This window comes from Dendrobates tinctorius, unplaced genomic scaffold, assembly GCF_039654945.1.
Source record: "Dendrobates tinctorius isolate UK_male_01 unplaced genomic scaffold, ASM3965494v1 ptg000138l, whole genome shotgun sequence".
NCBI lineage: Eukaryota > Metazoa > Chordata > Amphibia > Anura > Dendrobatidae > Dendrobates > Dendrobates tinctorius.
In genome coordinates this window covers 5029394-5050800 of record NW_027361806.1, presented here as the reverse complement: position 1 = coordinate 5050800, position 21407 = coordinate 5029394, and the positions used below count along the sequence as shown (strand labels likewise).

Here is a 21407-nt window from a genome sequence, read left to right as displayed (position 1 = left end):
CCTGTGTCTTGGTACCTTGCCTAGTACTTCTCTGTCCACCTGCCAGGAGGCAGAATATCCTGGCCCTTGAGTCTTGTTCTCAGTGCCTTGTCTGTTCTCTGTCCGCCTGCCAGGAGGCAGAATATCCTGGTCCTTGTGTCTTTGTCCCTGTGTCTCTGTCTGAACTCAGTCTAACCTCTGTCTGTCAGTCTCCTTGTCCGTGGCTTCCTTCCCTGCTGTGTCTTTCCTTGTGTTCTCTCTGTCTGTGCATCTGCACCCTCGCAGCTCTGCCTGCTCGGCTCCCTAGCCGCTCTGCCTGCTCGGCTCCCCTGCCGCTCTGCCTGCTCAGCTCCCTAGCCGCTCTGCCTGCACGGCTCCCTAGCCGCTCTGCCTGCACGGCTCCCTAGCCGCTCTGCCTGGACGGCTCCCTAGCCGCTCTGCCTGCACGGCTCCCTAGCCGCTCTGCCTGCACGGCTCCCTGCAGCCCAGCCTGCTCTGCGGCTCTGCCTACTCCACACTCCAGCCTATATCCGTACCTGCACCTCCTGTGTGAACAGGTCCAAATCCTGTTCCAACATACACCACTCCTTCCTGCCTACACCTCCTGTGTGAACAGGTCCATATCCTGTTCCAACATACACCACTCCTTCCTGCCTACACCTGCTGTGTGAACAGGTCCTTACCTGTCCCTTCTCATACCACGCCAGTCTGTCCTGTGTCTCCAAGCCGTGCCCGCCTGTCCTGTGTCTCCAAGCCGTGCCCGCCTGTCCTGTGTCTCCAAGCCGTGCCCGCCTGTCCTGTGTCTCCAAGCCGTGCCCGCTCGCCTAGTGTCTCCGAGCCGTGTCTCCAAGCCGTGCCTGCCTGCCAGTGTACCAAGCCGTGCCTGCCTGCCAGTGTACCAAGCCGTGCCTGCTTGCCCAGTGTCTCAGCCTGCCTGTTAGTCACACATGTCCAAGTGACTTGTCCCTGAGTGGGATCAGCAGCCACAGCCAGACACCACCCTGGAGTGGCATCCGACAGCTATCTGCCGCACAAGCCTGACCTCACCATCAGAGGCTCCAGTGAAGACCGAGGTAGCTGTCGTAGTCACGCCCCTTCCAGGGTAGTCTGGTTTGTGGCACAGTGGGGCCACAACCCCCCGGCTCGCGGCAGTCAGCCAAGGCGCGAGCGTGACAATTACAATAAAGGGTAAGTTTTATGCATATCTATATCCATTGCTGTAAGGGTCCCTGTTGATATACTAGTTGAATTATTGACCTTACTGGTGGTTTCCACCAGTTTTTGATAGAATTATCTACATCCTGGCTAAACATACAGTACATGGGACATTTATTGCTTTCCTAGTATATTTCTGCATCCATCTTTTATAAATGTCAGTTTAAAGGAGCAGAAACGTTGCGTGGAGCGCCAGTTCCCACACTTCGCCGGCTGCTTGGTCTTCCACGTTGCATTGGTGGCTGTTTGATATGTAGATCTTGTTCTGAGCCTTCCAGGTCTTGGGGCTGGAGACTTGTAGGCACACTCTATATCATACTGATTCCTATTCTTAGTCGTTGTGTAAAGTATACATTGCATGAACGATGGGTAGCGCTCTCTTTATGTAGATATTAGCGAGCCATTTTTTCCCATAAATGTCATGACCGATGAGGAGACAGCGCAGGAGAACAGGTCACGTTCTACTTTCTGGGTCGTCCTCTCTCGGACAGGTTATCTGAGTGTCCCAGTGCATGTGTCGCAGCTGCACGTAATAACTGCGTTAGGTGGCAAAGTGGTTAAGACTTCCGAATTTCAGCACTGCGATTCTTGCACGAAAATCGGAAGAGCATTCCAAAGACAGAAGACTTGCTGTAGATCAGGTGTCAGTGCTTGAGTCATGGGTTCGGATTCCAGCAAGGGCATATGCATTGGGTTTGCATGTTCGCCTCAGGATCCAGTGACTTTCCTCTTAAAGTGGCTCTGATATGTATTAGATTGCTGTCTGTTGAACACTCGGCTCACCCGAGTGCTCCTGGATTTTACATGAGAAAGCCACTGCCAGATTCTGCTGGCAGCATCTTTTCTCCCAGAACGGCCATTGGAAATATGACATGCTAGATCCCTGTATTCCTTGACATTATCTGTTCGACGAGAGTCGGGAAGCCCCCATACACATTAGACTGTCGTCCAATCACGCCAGTAGTGTCTGGTTTGGCCAACATTATAACACTCCATATAACCTACTGATAGGTTAATCGTCTGTCCTTTAAATTGACCCCACTGTGTCTGAACTCAAGAGCCACATTAGGCATAGGGAAGGATGCTTACCCGCTATTTATCTTTAATGATTTTGACCTTTACTGCATTGTCTGTTGGAGTTTAAAAAACCCTACTGTATCTCCTCTTTCATTTTGCTGACTTTCCATGCTTTGCACTGCAACTTCACTCACCTAAATTTAGTTCTGCAAGAAATATGAGGATCGGATTTCATACGTTCAAGATTTAAGGCGTTTGTTTCAAAATATTTAATGTGACAATTTCACACATTTGCATCTTCTAGGTAGCAAATCTACTTTCCACTCCGCAGCAGAAATCTGAGTTTCAGTGACGGATTTCTGCTGCAGATTCTGGTAGTTCTGCCTAGTGAAAATCCTCACTGTGTGAACATGCCCTAATACGGGAAGACTTGCAGCTTTCTCCCAATCGCCATAATCTTTATTTTTCCATCCACAGGCTTATGAGAGGAAAATACTATTTTATAACTAAAGTTTGTTTGTTTGTTTGTTTTTTTCAGAATATGATCGTCTCGGATTTCTACTTAAATTGGATTCTAAGCTGTAAGTAAAATTATTCTTCAATCACTTATTGCTTGTGATGTTTAATGCTGCAGGCTGGGAGCGGAGAGCAGTAGGCGAGACATCTGGAGCGCAGCATTCTGTCATCCCATTAGAAAGTGCTATCCCATTCAACAAACATGAGAGAATAAATGTGAATTTATACTAACCAGGGATGGATAAACCCCAGATTTCTTACAGTTCTGTCTACTTTATATATGATTGCGCTATATCTGCTTAAAGGGAATCTGTACACAAGTTTTTCCTATGTAATCCGACAGCATCATGAGGTAGGGTCAGAGATCCTGATTCCAGCAATGTATCACTTAGTTTACTGGGTGCAGCAGTTGCAATAGAATCACAGTTTTCTCTGCTGCAGATTTAGCAGAGCTGGAATGCTGAGTCTGGCATAACTCCACCCACACCAGTGATTGGTTGCTTTCTGTGTACACTGTATATTGACAGCTGCTAATCAATGTTGGGGGGCGTGGTTGGATTAGGAGGCATGAGACCCCTAGTCCTGTAGTGATAAACTTCTGCCGATAAAACACTGATTCTGTTAAAACAGCAATACACAGAGTGACACTTCGCCGTAATCAGGGTCTCTGCTCCTACATTATGATGCTCTTAGATTACATAGCAATAACCTGCTGACAGATTCACTTTAATGGGGATTGTGATTTGTATTATAATTATTGTTACACGTGAATATACTATTATGTCTAGTGTGTTCTTAAAGGGGTTTTCCACAGTGAATATTATGTAGGCTTGTCACTCTCTCATCATCCATTCACAGGATAGGTGATAAATGTATGAACTCTTGGGGTCGTAGTGATGGGACCTCTACTTATAACTTGGGTGGGGGTTTAAGGCGCCTAATACAAGTGTCTGGAGTGAGGCCACGCACACTAGTCGGTTCTGACCGGGATTATGCGTAAAGCATACGTATCCGCTGGGTCCGGTTCAGAAACTAGCGAATCCTCGTAGCTCACGGTGCGCGCACTGGGGGGGATTCATAAGCCTGCAGTCCCACAGAGTGACTGCAGACTTATCAAACTGAGCCGGACAACCACTTTAAAGTCTATGAGGCTGTCGGATTTACCAGGCCCTCCACCTTCTCAAGTGATTAAATATTTACTAGGAAAACTCTTTTTAATGGAGCTAGTATCTGAGTTGTCGTCTTAAAAAACAGGTGCTATTTTTTTATGAGTTGCCCAATAATTGTTAAGGGGAACATTCGGATGATCTTACATCTGGAGACATCATGTGCTGGATCAGTAGAGGATGGAGGAGAATGTGATCCATCAATTCACTCGACACTAAAGACTTCAATAAATAAGACGAGATGAGAAAACTATGAGTAGATTCTAACGATTTATCAATCCACATGATGTAGAGCTATAATTAAATCCAGGTACCACGCTTCTAATGCCAAATATGTTTATTATAATGGGTTGTCTCCACTTGATAGCCTCATCTCTAGGCTTTCTTTTCCAGCTCTTCTGTACACATGATTTGCCTATCACCTATTGTTTCAGCCTAGGAGTCTTGTTTTTTTTTAATGGGAAGATGGGAGCCATCCGCTGCTAAACACATTAGTCAATGACTTATCTGCAGAGAGAACAAACGGATTGGGAGTCGAAATTCCAACTGCCAGATCTAGGACGTTCCCTGATGGTTAGCCGATTCGGCCGAAAGTAGTGGGTTCAGCCATACGGGGGCCTTAAGGCATGCTGCCCTTACCATCAGCTGTTAATGCTTTTGTCGGCTTGGCATTCACCAAAAGGAGAAACATTTCGCTTAGAGCCTTTCTCAGGGGCCTCTCACCTAGCAAAATAAGACCTCCTGTTTTGCACTGATGAGGGGCAAACACGCCAAAACATGTCTCACTTGGCTTCTTAGGCCAGGTTCACATTGCATTAACCCAGTCCGTTCAACGCATAGCATTGACGGGCTGCGTTAACGCTATAGCATAACACGATATGAGTTATGCTATACCGCTAGCGCAGATGATTCATCTGCGCTAGCGGTGACGGAGTCTCAGACGTTGCAGCCCATGTCCAAGGCTCCGTCACTGAATGACGGCACATCGCGAACACGTGCCGCTTTACGGCATGCGTAGTGATGCGCCCTAAAAATGGGGGTCAATGGCAGCGTTACCGGACTGCGGTTAACCGCATTATGCCGCGGTGTAACGCAGGTCGTCTAACGGACTGCCTGAACGCAGTGTGACCCCGGCCTTACCCTAAATCAAGTGGCAAGGCTCATTCAAACATCAATATTGACTTTTAGGGCGCAGTCAGACGGGCTTATAAATCGGACTGAGATCAGAAAATCATGCATAGGATTGTCCAGCAGCTCACCCGACCCGAGTGTGACATTTTCATTTATTTCTATGCAGCTGTCACGTTGGCCATTTCTTTCACTGTGTTACAATCTTGGTCCGATTTATACGGCTGTCTGACTGCGCCCTTAGGATTGCTACCACCAGTAGGTAGCACTATAGTGGTTAGCACTGTAGCTTTGCAGCACTGGGGTCCTAGGATCAAATCCCACCAAGGACAACATCTGCAAGGAGTTTGTATGTTCTCCCTGTGTTTGTGTGGGTTTCCTCCAGGTTCCACCCACATTCCAAAGACATACTGGTAGAGAATCTAGATTGTGAGCCCCAATGGGGACAGTGATGATAATGTCTGTAGAGCGCTGCGGAATATGAAGACGCTGTATAAGTAAGAATCCTAATAACAAGCCCTGTTCCTCTATGAAGAGGCTACTTTCAGATGAGAAGATGAAGGAATGGCTACTCCTAGGGCAATGTAGTATTGGATTACGCAAACTGAACTCTCAAATCACGTTAACAATAGAAATTCATGGCTAGCCGGGAACAAGTGCTGAAATTAGCTTGCTATCCCTCAATTTTTCACAGACTTTTAAGGACACAAAGTTTTGAGGACATGCACCACAAGGATGAAGAGTTTTAAATTGTTAGTTTGCAAAAGAATTTTTACATTGAAATGCAGAATTATATTTTTGCTTTCCTTTTTCTTCACCATAGTGCTGATAGAAATAATAAGAAAGGGCGGAATGTAAAATAGCGTACATACTGGAAAAAATAAAATAATAATTTAAAACGTGTCACTGCTCTCAATAAGAGAAACAAAATAATTGACCTGAAGTTCAACACCTTTTAATCATTGAAATGAAAGAAATTACGTTTTGCATCAAATGTCCAAGAATTAGATCTTTTCATCTACCAACGAGTCATATGGATCAAAACACGGATGAAAAATTCTCCATTTTTTGGGGGATAAGAGTCGGGATGATTATTTTATTTTCTGTAACCTCAGGGCTCGTGCAATATATTTTCGCTGCAAGCGCTATCCGTTCAAAAATTGGATTGCACGCGAATCAATGTTATTCAATGAAGCGGTGCAGATTAACTTTTTGTTTTTTTTTTTCACTCACTGAATCTGCGTGTGAAAAAAAGTCACAGCATGCCCGATTCGATTTTCCTCCATAAATTGGATGAGACAAAAATCGGGTGCTACAAGGAGGGAGACATAGTAAAGCGACCGATTTTTACGGATACACGGCAGTTTTGTAACATAGCAAACGGTAAATGGTCTTGTAAGCGATCAATAGCTGCAGCTGTGAAAAACATACAGATTGCACACGGATGATGAGAAAAAAAGTTATCCCACTTTTCTTGATGAAATTCAAAACGATTTAAAAAAAAAATAAAAAAAAAATATTGTGATACATGGAATAAAAAAATAGGTAATTAACTGATAAATTCCCTTTAAGCCAAAAAAAAAAATATAAATTATATTCACAGTTTAAAGGGATAATATAGTACTAGAATTTTCACTATAAAGTGGTATTGCCAGTTATATTAAAATATAACCTTTAATTTCATGCTTAAAAATATCAATAGGTGAATAAATAGAGCCACCACCACCAAAACAATATGTGTAAAGACAATACACACAGAAAAAAAGCCAGGAGGAGGAGCCTGACCCTGCTCTACAGCTGATTGGCCCTGCCTAGCAGCGGAGGTTGGCACCCTAGAGTTGCGCAATAGGCGCCCCTGCTCAACGATGGCTGACCCTTCTGGCCCTATGAGGCCCCTGGAATGAAGTGCAGAAACAAGTCATAAAGCTGAACTAATACACAAGTATCACCCACAATTCCATGCGTATCAGAGGGTCAAATCCACCCCTCAATTGCATAAAGCACAGATATAACCACGCACTTTTATCAACATCATTGGTCAAGTTTATATCTGACCAATACAGGGCTGCCGGACTAGTCAAACATTATGCTGTCCCTGCATGGCAGCGGAGGTTGGCACCCTAGAGTTGCGAAAATGGCGCCCCCTCTCAACGGTGGCTGACCCTCCTAGCCCAATGACTAGAACGGATGCGCGATATATGGAATAAGACCATTCTTAAGAAAAAGCTCTCAGTGCATAGAGGTATGTCAGATGCTCAAATTGGGCAATAATAGCTCAAAAAGCATAATAATGTAGTTCAGCTTTAGAGAAATACGCAATTTTAATAGCTCAACATGCATTATACAGGTAGTCTAGCAGTAGAGAAATATACATTAGAATAACCCACCTTTAAAATTACCGTAATTGAATCAGGGATAGTTTTTATAATCTGCGATAAAAGCATATAGCTCTTGAAAACATGGCAGATCAACGGTAGTACCCATTAAACAAGTATTCCTCAATGGAAAAAAAAAAAAGTTGTAAAGTTTAAACTTTAAATACCAAGTCACAGACGTATTGCCATCGAGAGAAAAAGAAAATTACTTGACGTGTTTCGCCTTACAAAGTTTCATCAGGAGTGAAAAAATGGTAATGTATCATAAAAAGAGAACTACTTAGCTGCAAGTTGTCCATATATCTTAACTGGATCACATGATGTAAGTGTCCAGCACACACAAGGTCCAATCCCTTCTGATGAGGCACCTTTAATTTTTGACCAGTTTTAATAAAAATGAAGGGATCGGATTCCCTTTAACCACCTCTGATGCCAACAGACAGTGCAACTAAGCTAGAGTCATTGAGCATAGCATTAAGGACAGTGGAGAAGCCTGAGCTCCAAATGAAAGGAGTTGGATTTTCCAATACCGTGAGGCGTAATATTTTAAATACGCTCGTTTCACCAAAATCTTTCAGTGTAAACAGGCTGCCAATCACCCGATCAACAAGCGAAACGTTCTGTGCAATGAGTTCGAAGTATCATCCACTTACACAGAACTTGACCTCTGCTGAGTGTTTCTGATTAACATCTGCACAAAAGAATCAAAGGAGAAAATGGAATTATGTTTCCACATTAATGTCTATGGCGGATGAACTGTAGGACAGCCTGGCATCAATGATGAAGTTCAGTCCAATGATACCGAATGGAGCCAAGACGTTCTCTTCCCGTCATTGCTAAATAGGGGCCGCAAGGTAAGTATCCTCTAACATCACAGATCGCACCTACGTGTTCAGCACTATCCTAAAAATTAAAAAAGAAGATTCCTCCAGGATTTACAAATGGTTACAGGTGACAGCGACGCATTATATTATTTATAGTCGGCTGCATGTCTGGTATCAGTAAAAGGGCGTACAGATGGAATGTATGAGGCGGGAGCCCCTGTCATCTGGCGGATAAATCATCAGTGTGGCGGACGTGGCCAGAGATCCCCTGCAACAAAGAGATGACGTTTAAATCATAAATTTACCATTTCCAGCTAATGCACCTTGAGACAAGATGGATAAGAAGTTGCAGATGTGAGATTTCCATTAAGCAGAGGATGGAAATCTAAGACACAATCACAGTAAAAGTCTGCATCTCCTATCATCACCTCCGCTCCGTGATGACATAGCACGTCAGCATCAAAATCCGGCTTCTGCTGCCGTAACAAAAGGAAGATCCGTGTAATCAATACATAAGGCTGGGCAGACAGGATGGATTTTCCTTCACCCCACACATGGCGATGGTCTATATAGTTGGTCCGCAGCTACCGCAGACACATCAACATATGCTCCTCCATAATATGCAATTAAGGACCAGCAGATCGAAGCAGCTACACGTAAAATACTGTAAAAAGTAACCATTGACAGTAACTTTATGTAACTTCTATCCTCCGCTATTCCAGAGGCTCCAGTGATTGCAGGCATGGCTCTAACCTTATTTCTTCCACCAAAAGAGAGAAGTTTGCTACTTTGTTAGGCATTAAAAATATATGTGACATGCACAAGTGTGAACAAGTCAGTAAGACAATGCTCACACCACCCGATGGCTGAAACACAACAAGAGAACACAAAATGACAAATTTGCAAAAAATACTCTGCAGTAAAAAACATAACAGTAATCAGCAAGTGCTGTATAACAAAAACAGGGTATTTAGTCGATACGTTTTTTGCAAAAAATGTATACCAAGCCGCTTTCACCACGTCACGGTAACCCTTCACGAAGCAGTCCCTATCTAATGTATTTAAAACCTGAACATGTGAACAGTGTCTAAATGAACAGTTTACAGACAGGCGCCTCCTAGTATATGGGCTTGTGGTGTAAGACAGCTCATTTATGTGCATGTCACACAGGAGAGGGGTGGGGTCTCCCAAACCATGCTGAGCACGGAAAAAACAGATTAAAAACATATGTGACATGCACAAGTGTGAACAAGTCACATTAGATAGGGACTGCTTCGTGAAGGGTTACCGTGACGTGGTGAAGCGGCTTGGTATACATTTTTTGCAAAAAACGTATCGCCTAAATACCCTGTATTTGTTACACAGCACTTGCTGATTACTGTTATGTTTTTTACTGCAGAGTATTTTTTGCAAATTGGTCATTTTGTGTTACTTTGTTAGGCAGTTGAGAAACAAACATTTTATTGCTCTCGGTAAAGGGTATGGGCTTTTTTAGTTTCCTGCTTTCTGTTTGGAACAGTTTTCAGCAGGCTCTTTATCAGCAGAGGAAGGCTTATAACAACAAGTAACACCTCAATAAACAGCTGCTAACACCAGCTCCACACAGCTCTCACAGCTAACCCTCCATTCAAAATGATCTTTGTACACACTCATTAGATGCTTCAGTACAACAGTTCTTTGTGGTTAATGTACATGTGCATTTCCTGAAACATCAGGAAGTTAGAGTTTAAAAAAATGCCCTAGTGGCCAGTGTGAAAATTTCATGATTTTTATTTATTTGTATTGTTAATACACTATCATATGGAAAAAATAAAAACATTTCCAAAATGATATAAAAAAATATAAATCTAATGCAAGAACGTGGCTTAAACTATAGGTAATTTTTGATGATTGCTTTACTTTAATTATTCTGGTTGTAAATACCTGTATGAATTGAGATGTGGGTGTAAACGTGCACAGGATATACATTACATACAATGTCGCATGAATGAAGCAAAAAGATCGGTGGCTGCATGTATGGCGGATCCAGTGACATGGCGTCTCATTGTGTGTTCGGTGCCTGACGCCATATTACGTTACTATTGTATGTGCACTACAAGAGAGCCTTCACTCATCCTGCGCCTCACTGACTCCTCGCTGCCGCTTCTCCTTCCTCACTTCCCATCCCGGCCACAATTAATGAATTCTTGCTGTAAGACCCTGAATCGTATGGGAAAAGCCAGAGAGGGCAGAGAGGAGGTCGGATACTCTTACAGTGCAATAAACTCCTAGAAATCTCATTATCTCTGTTTCCCATTACCGTGAAGATAAACTGAATCACTTGAGCTGCACCACGCATTTTCATCCCTTGAGTAATATGATGTGATCAATTATTTAAAGTGCTGTGATACACGTGAATAAATATAACTCGCTGCACTAATTTACAACTGATTACTTTAAGAAACTTTAACATCTACAACTCTGGATCCGACTACACGCCACTTGACTGGAGTACAGATTTCTGTGCCTATATCATGGGTCCAGCTACGGACGTGTTCAGTGTTACATAGAAGTACATCCATAGAACTACAGATTTATTACTAAGGCCCGGGCCATTGTAGAGTTTAGCTGGTGTAAGAACAATTACAATAATATTGACTAGACCATTATTGGCCATTGGAATTTAGTAATGATTGCAGACATATAAAAGCTGGTGCGGACATACAATTGGTGCGATCCGTGCAGCCGCACAGGAGCCCAAGAGGAAAGGGGGCCACTATCACCTCCAAAAGCTACTTATATCATAGATGCATAAAAGGATGCATGATAAACTATGGACTGCAAAGGGCCAATACACCGTTCTTGCACAAAGGCTTGTTCTGTCTGCTTCTGTATAAAAGAGTCTAAAAATTACCCCCTTACATTGCCCCTTCTATAGAAAGTGCGCTTTCTCATTTTTTACTGATCGGCTGACAAACCCGAGAGCAGCTTCTATTACATTGCTTAAAATATAAAAACTGTGGATCCATTTTTGGCTGATTTCGGTCATGCATATTTAGCCTTCACATCACCCCAGAGTGCCAGAAGCGGTAATTACTCTTAAAGGGGTTTATCTGGGGCTATTGTATATTTTTTTTTACTATCTTTTACTTTACTATTATGATTTACTTTATTATTATTATTTATTTAATTACTATTGGTACTTACTTTATTTTACTATCTTTTATTTTATTTTAATTTAATCCTTCTGTACTCCCCTCGTGTCCCCTTTTCCCACAATCGCATACAAGATTTCTCCCGCGCATCCCCCCTACTCTGGAACTCTCTACCCCAACATATCAGACTCTCGCCTACCATGAAAACCTTCAAAAAGAACCTGAAGACCGACCTCTTCCGACAAACCTACAACCTGCAGTAACCGCCGATCCACCAAACCGCTGCACGACCAGCTCTACCCTCGCCTACTGTATTCTCACCCATCCCTTGTAGAGTGTGAGCCCTCGCGGGCAGGGTCCTCTCTCCTCCTGTACCAGTTATGACTTGTATTGTTTAAGATTACTGTACTTGTTTTTTTATTATGTATACCCCTCCTCACATGTAAAGCGCCATGGAATAAATGGCGCTATAATAATAATAAATAATAATAATAATAATTTATTTTTACTGATGAGCGAACATGCTGGGTGGGATAAGGTGTTATCAGAGCATGCTGGGGCGCTAACCGACTGATTTCGGTGTGCTCAAATAATATATTTGAGTCCCTGCGTCTGCATCACTATTTATTTGACTCTTTTTTTTTTTTTTTTTTCTTTAGCAACTAACAGTTTTTAGCTAACTACTTGCCTGTTCTGCCCGCTGACAATCTCTGCTGGCTCAGAGCGGTCATATACCGCTCCTTCCTGCAGATCTGATGCTTCCACTGACATCATGTCGACAGAGCAGTTTTTTCTCTTCTGCTCTGCTCTGCTTACGGGGCGTCACTGTCCAATGCAATGCTGATTGACAGCTGGCTCCCCGCAGTGCAGTGGTGGCTGTCAGTCAGCATGAGGCCGGCAGTGACGCCCCGTCGACAGTGCAGAGAGAAAGCTGCTCTGTTAACGTGGAGCGGCGGTCAGCAACCTTCCTGAGCCGGCGCCGTAGTTGGCCACTACCTGCCTGTTTGCTAGTTCATGGGCTCATAGTAAAACAAAAATAAACTAGTCCCATTAACTATATAAGCTTTTACTAGAGGAAAAGTAAAGATAAAGCTGAAAGGCTGAATTCGGCAGCACAGATGTAAACGTGTCCTCAGTAGTCCGGTCATCGTGTCTATACTAGTGAACATTAGTGTGCTCTGATTCAGCAGTTTCTGCTCTCATTAAAGGCGGTTTTAAGGCTTCAGGTTTTTCCCTTTAGTCATTGCATTAAAAATTTACTCAATTTAAATACAATTTGGTCATTGCGAGCCTTCTTAAATTGATGATTCAAGTAATCTGAGGTAACCCGGTTACTAAGGACTGTCGTTGTTAGGCATGGTGTCCCTAGCGACCAAATTGTCAGCCGTGACTCAGACTGCTGCCTGCCATCAGTCACCTCATTCCCAGGGCAGTTTGTATGAGTCATCATCATCATTTTCTATGTTAGGTGGAGTATTTCTTTAAGGTGTAGGGTTTTCTGCCTCTGGCTCAGATATCCTGCCCAAGGCCTCCAGATGCCGGATAGTAGGTCATATGACACGAGGTGTCGTCGTCATGTAAAACTCTCTGTCTCCACCTTTTTCTGAAGTAAAATCACATCGCAGTCACATTACTCATTGATGAAACGGAAGTGAAGGGGTTTTCGTCCCTATCGCACATAGGCCTCATTCAGACGTCCATTTTCCACATACGTGTCCCATCCTTGGTTTTCACGGGTAGAACTCGATTCGTACCTGTTCTAATCTATGGAGCTGTTCACACGTCCTAGTTTTTTTTTGCATACTAGTGTCCACATCGTGGACCAAAATGAACCATACAAGTGTATGGGTCCGCCAAAATCACTGGCATCAGTGTACCGTCCGTAATTAACATTGCAGTGAATAGGAGAAGCTTTGCCGTTTATTTTTTCACGTGTGAAAAACAATAATGAAACTGATGGTAAAAACCAACACTGACCAAACACTGATGAAAGATGAAATGACTGGTGTCTGAATGAGGCAGGCTCGGACTGGCCGGCAGGGTAACAGGGGAATCTCCTGGTGGGCCCCCAACCCCACTCTATGGTTAGTACTTGACATAATTCACTTGATTTACTCTGTACAGAAAAAATCAGCATTAACCAAACTACCTAGCTTATTATTATTTAGAGATAGAGGTACATTTGTGAATGAGGGGAGTGTAATATTTGTATGCAGGTGAAAAGTGGGCCCCTCAATGTCAGTGTTACTGGTGGGTCCTTGTCACCCTAGTCCGACACTGGAATGAGGTCTTATATTGCACAACGGCCCAGCAGACAGATTGGCTCCATACGTACAGTAAAACTCATTACACCTGGTCTTTATAAATCTGCTGCTATTTAGAGTTGTGAAGACTTTCCATCTCTGCAGATGTCCATGTGTTCGGCACATTTTTTGAAAAATTATAAACATTTTGACAGTATTACACCCTGTGCACACTGCATCTGATCTGGCATCCATTCACTTTCAAGGCTTCGTGTTTTCTTGGGATTTTGTCATCGTACACACTAATTGGCAATGTGACAGCCAATTAACAGTTTTCTGTGTTATGGTTAGCAGATCAAAGTCAAATTGCATCCCGAATGTTATGTAGAAGAAAAACAATCCCAATGAAAGCAAAAATTGCAATTAACGGTTTTGTAAAAAAAAAAAAAAAAAAGTATGTGAAGGGTAAAACATGATGTACAAAAGAAGATGAATTTGTCATAAATGAGCCATGAAATGCAAATCAAGAAAAAAAAATATCGAACAGGTATCTACTCTCTTGGGGCTTATGCACTAGTCAGTGATTGGTGGTGAAGATGCCGCTATAGGCCACAATGCACACTTATCATTGCAGCTTTGTGAGGTTTACCTGATTCCATGTCACTCCGGCTCCTGTGCTTATAAATCTCCATGCTCCACACGTTCAGTCTGTGCCATGAGGTTGGATTTCATTAGACAGATGTGAGGGTTTAACCAGTGAGTGAGTGAAAACTAAGCATCAAGTTCTGGCTTTCCGAAACTTGATCATCCCCAGAAACGTAACATCTGCACCACCCGGTATTCGATTGCCCCTTCTTCTCCCCACCCCATCCCAATCATCCTCCAGACCCAACTAATGAAACTTGACCCGAAGCGTAGAGACTCATAAAATATGCCCAGAGTCGTGCGGAGGCATGAGGTTTATGTTTCTTTTGCTACTTTTAATTGTTTTACTATATAAAATGCAAAAAAAAGAACATTTATCATGTTCTCTCGTGAATGGGTCGTAGACCAAGAGGTGTAAAACATATTCAGTCCCAGGAGCAGAAACACGACCAAGTTTTCTTTATAAAAAAGTATTTACGCTATCGAAAACGGATGGAATTGCTTGACACAGTAGGGGGGCGCAGATGCTTGTTTACAAAGCGTCTGGTCACTATTTTATGGCATGTTCTTCTCATAGACCATCATTTTTGACTTTGGTTTAATTTGTTACAAGAGTACATCACATTTATAAAGTAATGGAATTTTTTTATCAGTGTCAATTCAGAACAGGTTTACAATCTAGTTTTTTCTTCCGTGTAATGGTAGCTCCGTGATAAGTTCTGATGTTGCAAACTTTTGTCAGTAATTTGGACTTTCTTTTTAGCAGCCTTCAGTTCAATCTGGAACCATGGTGATTTGTTGGATGATGCAAGCCCAGATAGATCCTCCAGGGTCTTCTCTGCCTTAATTTTGATAGTATCAAGCCATCAGGTTGATGGTCTTCCTTTTCAACTTGTTCCTTCTATTCTTCCGATAATTAGGTCCTTCTCCAGTGATCTCTCTCTTCATATGATGTGTCCAAAGTAGGCAAAGTCATAGCTTCGTGATCCTTGCTTCGAGTTGCATGTCTGGCTTGATTTGTTTTAAAAATTGTTTATTCTTCTTGCCAATCCATGGTATTGTAAATGGAGACAAAAGAAGTATGCACAACCAAGAGATCACCTAAAAATATTAAAATTTGTTAACGCATAAGCCAAAACATACATTTAAAAACATTTAAAATACATCAAAAGAATTAGCCAGACAAAAAGACAAAAATAGGGATTCAGTCTCCCCCATCTGTCACAATAGGCACCATAGAGTAAATGGCCAGGAAGTCATATAAATATAAATAACAGTATAATGAGTCTTGGAATTACATAACATACCCAAGGAATGTAATAATAGAATATGATCCAAGTATGTATACATTTGTACTAACCACAAAATATAGGAGATCAGTATAACAAACAATATACTACCAGCACAGAAAAAAAAAGTTGATGAACAGTCCAAATGGAAAATATTGTGGCAACCTATAAAAAAGATTAGGTGAATAGATAGGGGTAGAAACCCCATGCGTATCACCACTAAAGTTGTGGCTTCATCAGGGTCAAAGTGCAATGTAAGAGACTTCTGAAGTTCTACGTATATATGCATAAATCAGTTAAATTATTACCAGCTGCAGGAGGCAGTGGCCATGTGGTCAACTTCATTGGGCGTTTGTTCAAAACCATATTTTGTTTGTTATACTGATTTCCTATATTTTGTGGTTAGTACAAATTTGTATGTACTTGGATCATTTTCTATTATTGCATTCTTTGTGTATGTTATGTAATTCCAAGACTCATTATATTGTTATTTATATATTTATATTTACTCTAGTGGGGCCCTATTGTGACAGATGGGAAAGACTAAAACCTTACTTTTGGCTTTTTGTTTGGCTATTTCTTTTGATGTATTTTAAATATTTTTTGTTAAATATGTTTTGGCTTGTGCATACTTTTGTCTCCATTTATTGTACTTCTTTTGGTATGTTCAAGACTGATCCCTTCTTATTGTTTGGTGCCTGTCATGGCTCTGGGTTCGAACCCTTGAGCCTGTGCTTTGTAGTCTGCTTCTCTGAGCCACAGCAGATATACCTTTTCTCTGGATTTTTAATTTCTGTTTGCCTTGCTTCGGTCTTTTTATTGTAACATTAATTTACTCATTTATCTGCCCAATCACCTTTTGGGTGCAGCTTTCTATACTTTACCTGCTGGTATTTCATTCTGGTGATATTTAATGTCCAGCCACACTGCAGTAGTTTAAGCCAGTCAGTTAAAGACCAGTTAGTTTTTTTTTCTCTCTGCTGTTTATGTTGTTTACCCTGCACCTATCTTCTGTTTCTTTTTTTGGAAGTAGGAGGCATATTCTCTAGCAGTATGTATTTAATCCTTTATTTTGTATTTAATGGTTTGTTTTACTCACTCTGGGATCTCTTTATATTTCAGCACACTTTCCCTTCTGTAAATAATTAGCCCTCTGCGCTGCCCTCCGGTTCTTTAGGAGGAAGTGAAGCGCTCAACGGCCTTTCAGGCAGTATAGGTTCAATCTGCCATCATCTAGTCTGTGGTAAAGGCTATCTCATCTCATGTAGTTACCACAAGGGACTGCAGGGTCAGGATCTCAGTTGCCATTTCAGTGTGTTACCTATTTTCCATAGTGAGTTTCTCTTCCATCTAGAATGCGTCCCAGTCATACTTGGCAATAGTAGACTTAAAGTTCCATCAAATTCCAAGATTTTCCAACTCTCCACAAAGCTGGCAGAACTCTAACTTAAGTCATCTACTTGTTTCCGATCATGTAGTTTAATTTGTATCAAATGTGCCTTGTTGTCTATTTTTGTACACTTTTAATAGGATATACACAGCATTAGAAATTTGGCTTATTTATAGCTGTTTTATTTTTTCAAAAATATGATCTATGATGGACCTGATAATCTGGTATTCTTGGGATAAATCAAAACCATTGGTTCTTCATGAAGTTAGACAAATCTGGATGCACTAGTGATGACGCATATGTGGAATAGGAATGGTTTCTTATTCATTTGGGGCAATATGAAGAGACATTGACTATATATTATAGACTAGTTATTAACTACAGAAGCTGTAAGCAAGTGGATAGGGATTTTTTCCTTGATGCTTCATATGAGTTGATGTAATTAGCTATAAGTACTTTTCCAACAATAAACATCCAGTTCTTGTATTGTTAGAGCTGTCACACTGACTATGGGTTTTAATCATGAAGACGAGGTTACGTGTTGGAAGTCAGCTGCGTTCTTCTTGGGATGTGGCTTTGAAGCCGTATAGTGGTCAATTAATAAGACACCAGGTTAGGATTTCCCGTCAGTCAGGATCACTGTCACTTTAATCGCTTGGGCTTTCTCTGCCTGGGACATTCTTAAGATATTACTAATATTGCCGCAGGTTGTGGTCTTCCTACAAATCGTTGAATTAACTTTTAGACATACCACACCCCAATGCAGATTTTGTGTGAATCATTCAATAACTAGATGCTTGAGTTCATCTCATGACTGTCAGCAATGCTCCAAATTACGGCAACGCTCACCTCCGAATGACATGATGTCACGCCGCACGCTTCTCTAACACAAGATTCACTTTACCGTAATCTCCATTTTGTCTTCACGTCTTAAGACTTCTACAGTAAAGCTCGTAAGACTTTACCTGTGTCATGTGAAGGGCAGAGAAACCAAACATGTCTAAGCAATGTGCAGGTGAAGCCTCGGATGGATTAGAGAAGGACGGATCATTATTGATCAGGAACGGTAACGCTCAGTGCACTTCTATCAAGGGATTAAACGGCCATCAATCCAAGGATGCATTTTCGGATGTGTCAAGAAAATATAGCTACGATAGATCATCTATTAAGAGGCCGACAGTATATTGGTGATTATTCTTTTTAAAATGAAATTGAATGTGCTCCAATTGTGGACTAAGATGGAAATGCAAAAACTTTAAAGGTGTCCTCTAAATCTCCCCCGATAAACTGGAATATCCAACACAGGACTTTACCAATCTCATGTAATCACACTCCGTCCGTTATCACTGTTCATGGATGTATTCTCCAAATTTAACCCAGGACTGAAAACCTCACCTTCCATAACTGATTCGGACTTAGAGGACCTGTCCTTAGGCTAAAAGTAGGCATTGGTTGCTCTTATTTTATTCCCATCGCTCCCTAGTGTATTCTTCTTCTTCTCTCTTCTTTTTTTTTAATTATCCATACGGTTTCAGAGATATCGTCATTTTTATTCATTGCCAATTTTGTATGTTCTTTACCAAGAAGGCATTGCTCATAGGGTAATAATTAAGAGCCCCCAGAGAATCCTTTAAGCCATGGCCCCCTTATGTGAAGACCATGACGATTAGCGCTGAATTAAAAGATCCTTATTTCCTGACCTGTATGTTGGATTTAAAATGAAAAACATAACTGAGTAGTTTCTTTTAGTAACAGTCTGCATATGAGGGAACTAAAAACACCTAGTAAAGCAAGGCAATCGATAGGAATCCTAGTCCAACAATGGGAATCTGTCAATAGGATCAATGTTTCTAAGGCCTCTTTCACACTTCAGTAATAATCCGCCAAAAAGCGGATCCGTGAGAGAGAGAGAGAGAGAGATTGGAAGCTCCGTTTGGAAATCTTTGAGGATGTTGACGGACACTAACATTGTGGTGGATCCTCAAAAAAACGGATGCAACGGACGGCAATCCGTCAGGATCCGCCAATAATGAAAGTCAATGGGGAAAAAAACGGATCCGCAAAGAAAAATGGCGGATCCGTTTTTTTTCAAAATTGACGGATCTTGACTGATTGTCAAAAACGGAAGTGTGAAAGAGGCCTAAGCCATCTATATGGGCATGTAGGTTATAGAAAGCTGAATAAATTCATAATTTGATATCTACCTGTAAAATAATGCGTATTCTTGTAAAATACTCAGGACTAGTTACCAGATAAAAATGTAGTGGTTTATTTGGATTCTTCCATCAAAGAAAAGATTATTACAGAAAAACATAAAAATAGGTGAAAGAGAGATTGTCCATTAGTTCATAGCAAAAGCTTGTCCCATCCTTTCTCTGGGATGGCAAATTGTAAAATGGCGTCTGGCTCTGTTCGGCTTCTCAAATAGCAAAGTTACATACCAGCTGTTCAGCTATGTCCGTGCAGAGATGACATCCTTGCGTCTGTGTTTCATGATGGTGAGGGAAGGAGACAGCGACCTCTACAGTGAGCCATGAATTATATACGTCTCTTAAAGCACGTGATCTCGGTATATATGGAGTTGTCCTGTACCATGAGCCAAGCTTACAAAAATAGCCTATGTCGTGTCAGCTAAAGCAATGTACAGAACTGATTCTTATAAGAAATTAACGGATTATTAATATTTAACACTACCATCCAGAGAAATCCACATGATGCAGATAAAGTTGAAAGTGCGATGCCGGGTGAAAGGGCATTGCGGGCCAAATGTACTAGAGGGACTATCACGTGATGTCATTAGGTCTATGACTAGCTGAATCCTTCTACGCTCTATGTAGAAACAGGAGGTCAATTTTCCCTGTATGACTCATCAGTCAATGCAAAAGTCTATGGCATGGAGGAGAAGCAGAGCAGCTGGGTAAGGAGTTGAAGAGGGGATGATAAATGCAGGGTCAAGATACTTCCTCTTTCTACATAGATCTAATGGAAAAGAGAAGAATTAACCGGGTAGAAGGGCAAAATGAGCAACTGTAAGTACACAGTGCTATATAGAGTATGAGGAGGAGTAGTGAGAGTGTAATGCGGATAAATTAGATGCAGCAAGACAGGTGCAAAGCAAGGGTTAACAGGGGTTTGGTTTAATTAACAAAGAGAGGTTTCTCCTCGCAGGGAGCAAAAGGGGTTAAAGCAGATTTTAGGCTAACAAACACAAATAACAGGTGACTTTAAAGCCACAGTCTAGGCATTTAACTGTTTCACTTATCGCGAGTCCGTGATTGTTCACTTCTCCAAAGATGAAAGTAGGCAGCCGGCTGATGCCGGTGTTGCGATCTTCAGGCTTCCCCGCCCAACAGATCAGTATGCACTCTTCTGGCAACAACGGGCAGTCTCCGGTCTGACCCGTTGAGACCTTAGTCCATCACACTGCTCAGCATCCAGGAGTCTTTCACCACAATCTCCCGTCCGCGTGCTCTGCAATCGGGCGCTCCACACAACACTCTCCCGCTCGGTGTGCTGTTGTGAATTCTCACTCTGGCTTCCCTCTGGTGATCACTGAAGATAGTGGAGCTGGTCAGATTGAGAGTTCTCCTTCTAGGCTCCCTCTGGTGGTTACTGGAGGTAGTGGAGCTGGTCTGATTGACAGAGGCTTGCCACCTGATAATCAGGAAGACGATTGGAGATCTGGGGTTTCTGATTGGCATTTAAGACAGCTGACTCCCTCTATCTCTGCTGGTGATTTTCTTCTTGTGCCTCCTGAGGTCTGATGTCTCCTGCTCTTTCCCTGCATGTTCAGCTAAGTGGTTCATTTGCTATTCTGTTTGAATTTGATCTGGTTTTGTTTATCTCTGCTTTGTGCGGGTCAGCTAGCTCCGGCTGGGGCTGTGCTGAATCACCGCCCATATGTTACTGCATGTGCCAGTTTGTTTTGTCCCCTTTTATATTGGTCTCTTTTTGCTTTGCTTTCAGAATATACCAGAGTGCTGATTAGTGGGGGCGAAGTCGTGCGACTTCAGTGTTTTTGTGCATCAGACGTGTTGGACTTTTTTGCAGGGTTTTTGCGTGATTGCAGACAGTGTCTTTCCTGTCCTGTCTAGTCAGTGTGGGCCCCATCGTTTGCTCAGTCTATTTTTCTGCCTGCGTTAGTGTTTTCATCTTGTCTCACCGACAATATATGTTCGGGGGCTATCTATTCCTTTGGGGTCTGCTCCGGGGCAGTTTAGATTTCCCCTTTCTTGCTTTAGGCTTAGTTTGCTCTCCGGCTGTGCCGAGGCGTCTAGGATCATCGTAGGTACGCCCTACGGCTACTGCTAGTTGTGTGGACAGGATCAGAGGTCTGCATCCGCTTAGTTACCAACCTCTCTGGTTTTCTGTGGCTTAGCCTGGGCCTGCTATCCTCCTCGGTTACCCATTCATAACAGTGTGCACTGCAATTGGAAGCTCCACACAACACTCTCCTGCTCAGCGTGCTCTCTCTCGTTTCCTCTCA

General features: G+C 42.3%; 1 protein-coding gene across 6 annotated transcripts in view; it reads left to right on the top strand.

Moving 5' to 3' along the window:
• The window catches only part of ST3GAL3 (ST3 beta-galactoside alpha-2,3-sialyltransferase 3), a 251348-nt gene that overhangs the window by 133013 nt on the left and 96928 nt on the right, over window positions 1–21407 (top strand). For all 6 annotated transcript variants that reach the window (XM_073544500.1, XM_073544499.1, XM_073544501.1 and 3 more), the window contains one exon: window positions 2750–2792. In XM_073544500.1, coding sequence (XP_073400601.1) covers window positions 2750–2792 — 43 coding nt within the window. The remainder of the gene's footprint in view (window positions 1–2749; window positions 2793–21407) is intronic.